General features: G+C 45.6%; 1 protein-coding gene across 1 annotated transcript; it reads right to left on the reverse strand.

Annotated features, from left to right (window-relative positions):
• Nucleotides 1-397: 397 nt before the first annotated feature.
• Nucleotides 398-4,464, reverse strand: PPP1R3C (protein phosphatase 1 regulatory subunit 3C). The gene is made up of 2 exons (XM_030241465.2): nucleotides 4,404-4,464; nucleotides 398-2,898 (listed from the first exon to the last, which is right to left on the reverse strand). Exon 2 carries the CDS (start codon nucleotides 2,895-2,897, stop codon nucleotides 1,953-1,955), a length of 945 nt encoding a protein of 314 aa, XP_030097325.1. The 5' UTR covers nucleotide 2,898; nucleotides 4,404-4,464; the 3' UTR covers nucleotides 398-1,952.
• Nucleotides 4,465-7,447: the final 2,983 nt, after the last annotated feature.

Here is a 7,447-nt window from a genome sequence, read left to right on the forward strand (position 1 = left end):
AAACATTAAGTGCTGCTGTGCAGATTCACCCATCCCCACCTCACATATGCTCTAGCTCAGCAGGTAAGTCTGGCCCTCAGATTACAATGTGCTCCTGCCAGACTTGTCCACAGCACAGCAAGACTAAATCTGTCAAACCAAAATACTCCAGGTAAATTTAGTGAGATACAGTGTTTCTTAAAATGGTACAACCTGCAAGGTGAATACTCTCATTTAGTGAATAGGTTGTATTTCATTTTCAGGGTAGTGCCAGTTTCTGATCTGAGATGCCATACCACAGCCAGCTTTAGCAGATCCCATGGCACAGAACAAAGTGGTTGTACCTTGTATCACAGCTAAGTTTGTTTTACAGAAGCTGAGAAAATAGATAGATTAAGTTGACACAGTGAGAACCAGATGTATCAAAATAAAATTTATTCTTAAAATTACTAGTTTACACACAACAGCAAAGGTTACATAAGGAAAAGTGCAATTAGTGAAGGAGGCTTATTTCACCTTAACATCTCTCTACACTGCAAGTAGGTTCACACTCAGGCTATTATACTTCTTAGCCGTGGACAAAAATGTGATTTATGTTAATTTCTGTATAGCTAAAAGGTATGCCAGCATTCACACCTGCTGAGCATGTATTGGACAATTTCTCACACAAGTCTTGCATGAAACCCAAATAAGATTTAAAGTTTGACAGCTCAGAAATTATAAGCATACAGATACAAAATATATATTAGTTTACTAAAGTCTAAAACCAAATAAACTTATAAAAATGAGGTAAACCAGAACAGTTTTCTATGTGCAAGCCTATATTCGGTCTAGAAAAAACAACCTTGCTCTTTTAAAGAAATTAGCTCTCACAAAGTGCAGCTAATTCACTGTCTTCAATATGAAGGACCTTGCCTATGTTACTTGCGAAAAGTCATGGCTAACATGGCAATTAGGAGCAAGATACTCAACCATCAGATGCTGTAACATTAGATCTGGTGATGAGTGGATTCACCTAATGATACTACAGAGTAGGAAATTCACAAATCACTTTGTTTTGTTGCCTAACCCCATTTTTGTCATATTAGGGTGGCTTTAAATTTTTTTCAAAGGCACATTTTTCTTTTAACATTGAAAGGCAACCATATGCCTGCTAAATAAGTAGGATGGTGAAGTCAAGGTTACATTTCTTATCAAATGCAAGGCTTCACAAAGACAGTAAGGACAGAGATGACTTCTTAAAGCAGTGATCACTTCTACTATTCACTTTGCATCATTTTCTTTAGTCTTCTTTTTATCCCATGGATCTTTCTCTGAGATTTAGAAAAACAGCTTTGGAAAGAAGTAATCAGAACATGGCACATCTCCAAGTTATGCAGCACATTCTACCTCTTCCACATTCCCCACTTGTCCATTATCCTCTGCAAGTTTCTCAACATGTATATTGAAGCCACAAATCTTTGCCATGCACCCCTACCTTCCTTTGCTACAAGCACATAGAGGGTCACAGCAAGCCTCCTGACAGCATCTACTGCACTCCTGATAGGTGCAAAATGAGTTGTGACATTCTGTTTCCACCCCTGTGCACACACATACTCGCACACAGTTACCACAGCTTGCTGCGACACCATACTTCCATACTACTTTGCAAGTCTCTCTCCTAGTGACCCAGGAGAGCTGACAGCAAGAAGAAAGCAGCATATACTTGAGATACAGGCAAGCTACTCCTAACATATGTAGCATCCACATGAGTTGCACCTTGGTTATCTTTCCTTCCAAGGATAAAGTTTGGCTAAGAACTTCAGGAGCATAATATGGTTTAACAAGTCCCACAGTCTAATGAACTTGGATTTTTTCAGACAGCAAACAAAACCTGCCAGGTGGTTTCACCATGCCGTATGTGAACCAGAAATCTAGCACTGTTCTGTTGCCAAATGGAAGGATTCTTCCCCAGTAGGGTGATCCATACTGGATCACCAATACGGTAAAGAACTTTCAATGTGACCCAAGCTCTGCCACTGGGGAAACAGCCCACTGGACAACCTTGGACTGCCCAGCTGATCAGGTTCTCTCTCTTGTCCTCTCCTTGAAGTCTGAAGATCTACATAGCCTTCCTTGGCAGATGGTATCTGAACTCCATTAGGCTTCCACTCTGCACGTACAATTTTGTAATTCTGCCCCTCGTTATTGTCCCAGAAGGTATGTTCTCCACTTTGGTAAGAAATGCAAAACTCTATCTTCTCTTCAGAAGAAATGGCAGGAGGAAAATCAATGGCAAAGGAGAAGGTATCATTTTCAAAATCACTGTAAACATTGTTCATGTACACACACTCAACATCTTTGTAGGTCTTCCATGTATCGAAAGTAATACGAACCTGAACCTTTTTCTCAAAGCTGACATTTTTTACTTTCACAGTGCCTGACAGGACTTTCTCTTGCAGGGTGCACGTCTCCAGGCAGACCAGGTTTGTCTGCAGACGGTTCCTGAAGTCCAGGTAGTCAGCTGAGGGCTGAGGGAAACCCAGAATCAAGTTTTTCTCCTCATGGAGTTTCAAGTCAGATGTTATGTCCTCAATGCCTAAGAGGTCAAACTGCAGATCCCACACAGGGGGCTCCTGGAACTCGGAGAAGGTGTGGATCACTGTCAGGGACAGCCCCTTGGTGTCTGCAAACACAACGCGCTTCTTGGCGCGGGCTGGCGAGTGGTTCCAGTCGCTCTTCTGATCTTCTGAGTCACATTTCACATGAAGGCACGGCCTGAGAGGTTTGAGTCTGTTCACAAAGCTGTTTCTTTGGCAGTCCTCGAGGGGGCTGAGAAAGCTCTTCAGTGGTGGAGAATGGGCTATGCAAATTCGCATGGCCATATCCACAGGCATGCTGGAGCTGGGCAAGGGTCTCGGGTCCAAGATCTGTATCATTCTGAATGGAGAAGAAACACAGGATGGCATCACTTATTACATAAGATAAGAATTTATGCATGTTTACTTCATCATTCTCTTAATTATTCATGGCCTCATCTCTGCACAGTTTTAAACAATGCAGCCTAAATCAAAACTGACAGTTCTACCCAAGGAACCAGGGTGAAGCTAGGCAGTCATTTCTTGCCAATCCTAAACTTCTTCAATTCAAATCTACTCTCCTTTCTTTATCCAAACCTCTGAAAAACAGATTTTAGTGAAAGCTAATTGAACACATTTTCTTGAAAATACAGAAAAGAACATTCTACTAACGAGTAAAACAGATCCAGTTAAAGTAGAAGTGCTCATCCACTTGAACTTCCCTCTTAGAGGCCCTGAGTGAGGTCTTAAAATTCCAACAAGCTGGATCAGCTGCTTCATCTCTGAGCACAGACAGCACTATATTAAGCAAGTTGCCTATCCCATCAGAGCATCAGATGGGATTCTACACATCTTTATGCAGAACCATCATTCTGTGGCTCTGAACAACTGTCAGTTGATCTTTTTAGGAACTTGTTTGGTTGAATAAAAATACTAAAGCACCTTTAGCAATATTTTTATGAGCTGTGAACCCAGGTCTAAGTAACAGGGCTCTGTGCACTTTTAATGTTAACTGCTGAGTGAAGCAGGGGAAAAAAGTGGGAGAAGAGAAAGACATACTATTTTTTCACCGCATTACACTTCAAGAATTGACTTTAAAACAACTTTTGATAATCCCTAAAGACTATGCTGAAAGTCTACTTTCAGTAAGAATGCTACAGGGTTTTTTGTAAAGAGTTACTCGTAACCCTCCCTCTCAGATGATGGATATCAAAATTAGTGTGCAAGGCCATGGCCCATACAATGCCAGAGAGCTTGAATATTTCTAAAAGGGGGCTTCAACTGTAGCACATCCCTGCTGAGATGGATGTAGTCCTTGCAGGAAATGCAGAGTTCTGTTGAGTCACGGAGAGGCATTTGCTTTGTGACTTAAATAAATGGCTTTCTGCTTCCCAGAGTTCTCACTGGTATTCCAGAGCCTTGCCAAAACCAAAGCAGAAGCTGCAATGGCCTCTTCTTGCTTTTTTTTTATTGTGAAGTATTTACCATAATAAGCAGTAGGAGGAGAGTACCCGAATCAAATTAATCAACTTTTGCTTCGCTTTATTAGGAACAGAACTAAGGCTTCAGAAATACTCTCTCTGCAACTTTGGTGACCCGAGCTTTTGCAGTGTCAGGGGGAAAAAAAAGAAACAGAAAAAGGAAAAAAGCCCACGCAACACCGAAATAGCAAACAAGAGCCAAGCATGCAAACCCCACGCCACCATCGGAGCAGCTGCCGGGTGCTGGAGGGGCAGCGGGCGCTGCCGGCGCAGGGCGGGCGCTGGGGCAGCAGCGGGGGCAGCGCCCGGCGGGAGCCGCGGAGCGCAGCGAGCCCCGGGCGCCGCTGGCACAGCCGGGCGGGCAGCGGGGCCGGGCGGCGCTTACCTGGTGCGCTGCAGTGCTGGGGCCGCCACCGCCGCTCGGGGCCGCGCCTGCCTCTCCGCCGCCTTTATGGGGCCGGGCGCGGCCCGCGGCCAAGGGGCGGCCCCGCGGGGCCGTGCGGGAGGCGCGGCCGCCGCTCCCGGCCGGGGCTGCCGCGTGCGCGGGGGCTGCCCGCCGGCCGGACGCACCCCGGGTGCCCCTGCCCTGTCCGTGCCCGGAGCTGCCCCTGCTCCCTCGTGCTCCGGGAGGGGCGGCAGCAGCTGCGGGCACGCAGGGTCCGGGGAGGGCTCTCTGCAGCACGCGGCTGTGCAGCAGGCAGGGAGCGAACGGGGAGCCTCCGTACCCTGCGGCACAGGGTACACGTGCCGAGCTGGGGCTGCTTCGGGGCGCTGCTGAAGGACCCTGCCCAGTGGCACAAAACCCGTGTTGAATTATAGACTACTCTGCTACATTGGAAAGGAGCTGGGACACTGAGTTGTAAGGTAATGTTCCCATGGCCAGAAACCCATCATCCTAGAATCTAACTGCCTTTGTCGTCAGTGGAAAAGCAGTTTTTAACTTTTAATGTGAATGGTGCCCATAGCTTTTCACCTCGCACACCTCGTGATCTGTGCGCTGTCTGAGGATGACAGGCCCTGCTACAGGTCCCATGTTTTATCTGCTGCCTTTTTCCAGAGGAAAAGGACAAAAAGTGCTGGAAGGCAGCCCCCCCAGCATTAGCCATAGCAATACTGTGGCACTGCTGGTGTCCCACCTTCCAGGGGCTCCGTGGCAGACAAGCCCATGCAGAGGCTGTGGACAGCCAACAAGCAGCGTGCCGTCTTCTGCAGGCTGAGTAATCCTGCTAGAGAAGGTCTTCAAAGACCATGTCCTGGTTGCTAGCTTTCTCTCTGGGTCTTCTGTGGATCAACAGTTCCAGTGCCACCTTCTTGCTGCTCAGCTGCTCTTTCCCAGGGGTGGTAGATGACTTGCAGTCAACCTACAAGATGTGATAAGGAGTCTGTGAACTGTCATTTTCTGAGTTCACAGTTTTACCAGTAGATGAGACCACATACAAATGAACAGCAGGAAGTCCTATGTTCTGCATGAAGCAAAGGGGTCTTACAGTGATGAACAAACAGTAAAGGATTTTTCTGATCTTGATTTGTGAGCAGAAGAAATTAAAAGCTCTACTGCTTATGTGTGAGGACTTATTAGAAGATAGGGTGTGAGCATACCAGATGATGACAAGGACACTTCCATCTTGGAATCAAGCTGCATATAAGCAGAGGGAACAAACAGGAAAGGCTAGAGGCTTCTGATGACAGATGCATGGCACATGGATCAGTATCTACCTCTGTACATATAATGAGAGTATTCATAAGACAGTAACACTTCAGTTTCTTAGTTCTGCCCTTTGATGACTGAAGTTCCTGCCTTTCGTGACAGTACATGACATTAAGTGTCACCCAGACGAAGCCTGAAGCAGTAACTGGCAATGCAGACAAGGCTTTAGAAGGTCCTGCTCTGTTCCCTGGAGCCAGTTACTCAGGACAACCTTCCCTGGTCCTCCACTTCTCAACTTGCACCCCTGCTGCTCACATTGCTCTTCCTCTCCTTTCTCTTTTAACTTTTGGTGACTGCTAGCTCCCTATCAAAGGCAGATGATATTTTCTCATTGTTTGTCTACAGAAAGTGATAGCAAACAGCATCTGTGTTTTGGAAGCCTTGCTTGTAGCCTTACTAGTAGCAAATTCATTTTTCTTTTGGAGAACCTACAAAGATTTCAGCCCCAGCCCCACACCTGCAGTAAGCCAGGCCAAACATACCCATGGGTATAAGGGAGGACTGCACACATGGCTGGCACTTACCAAATCTCTTCTATTTACCCATTGTAAAAAATAAGTAAATAAGTTTGTCTGGCATTTGTTTGCATGTGCTACTTGAATCTTTGTCCATGGATCTTCCCCCAAACACAGATTAGCTGGGCTGCTGTGTTATCAGGAATCACGTGCAGCAGCTGGGGCTGCTCTGTCCCACTATCTGCAGACACTAAATAAGAGCTGCTTGAATCCTGTGAAAAAGGAGTTGCCTCAAGGCCTTCCTACACATATTTCTGTTGCTATGTAGTAGCTCATTGCACTGTTGGTGCTATAGAATATTTTGCTCTTGCTGTGTAAAATACCTGTTTTGCCCAGTTTGGAAAACATCTTGAAAGTTTGTTTAAAGTGATGCGTTAAGCAAAAAGCCAGTAGTGAGATGCAGAACCTTTCACAGGCGGATCATTGCCCAAGTCAGTAAATACACACTGGATACAGTAACCTTGTGCCTAATTGGTAATCTGGAGCACATTCATGGCCGTGGACTGGTGTCCCAGTTCCTGGTTGCCAATACAAGCAGAGAGCATTGTGCAGAGCCAGAGTAACTCTTTCCTCACCCAGGGAGGCATCCTTGCCTTGAGGCAAACTGACAGGGTTATCTGAGTTAGCACACCAGTTTGTCCTGTCAGGGATGGTTCCCTAGCTGTGCTTTTTATAGAGGACTCAGGTTTCCAGATACTTTGGCATCTTAAAATGTAGATCTGTCTGTCTTTCTTACCTTTCAAATAGTGCTGCTAAAATGGGAGCACCAGAGGAATAAAACCCGACTGTCTTACTGTGCATCTGACAGCACTTTGTGGCATATCAGCTTTTCTGACACTTGTAGGAGCACAATGGCAGAAATATGTAAGTGGAAAAAGCACAGCTGATTGTAAAATCAAGCCCCATCATAGGGGGGTGTACCTCCAACCACTTCTGTAAGAAGGAAACCCAAATTGATCACCCAGACTAGTTCTTTGTCTTTTTCTGAAAAAGTGGCACATTAGATCTAATAAGTTAATTGCAACACATTAGCTATAGAAAACACAGTTTTATCATAGCTACCATAGTTTCACTAAACATTAAATGTACATTTTTAAAAACACTTTGCAGCCTAGATGCTCCAGATGCAATGGAAGGCACAGGCTCACTTTCAAGGAGTTCATTGAGGTTGCTCAGTGACAAACTGGCAATTGGATTCACGCTGTT

This window comes from Serinus canaria, chromosome 6 (assembly GCF_022539315.1).
Source record: "Serinus canaria isolate serCan28SL12 chromosome 6, serCan2020, whole genome shotgun sequence".
Classification (NCBI taxonomy): domain Eukaryota; kingdom Metazoa; phylum Chordata; class Aves; order Passeriformes; family Fringillidae; genus Serinus; species Serinus canaria.

What these genes read in the sequence shown, in the direction of transcription:
- PPP1R3C (XM_030241465.2), bottom strand. Translation starts at nt 2,897, where the DNA reads ATGATACAGATCTTGGACCCGAGACCCTTGCCCAGCTCCAGCATGCCT.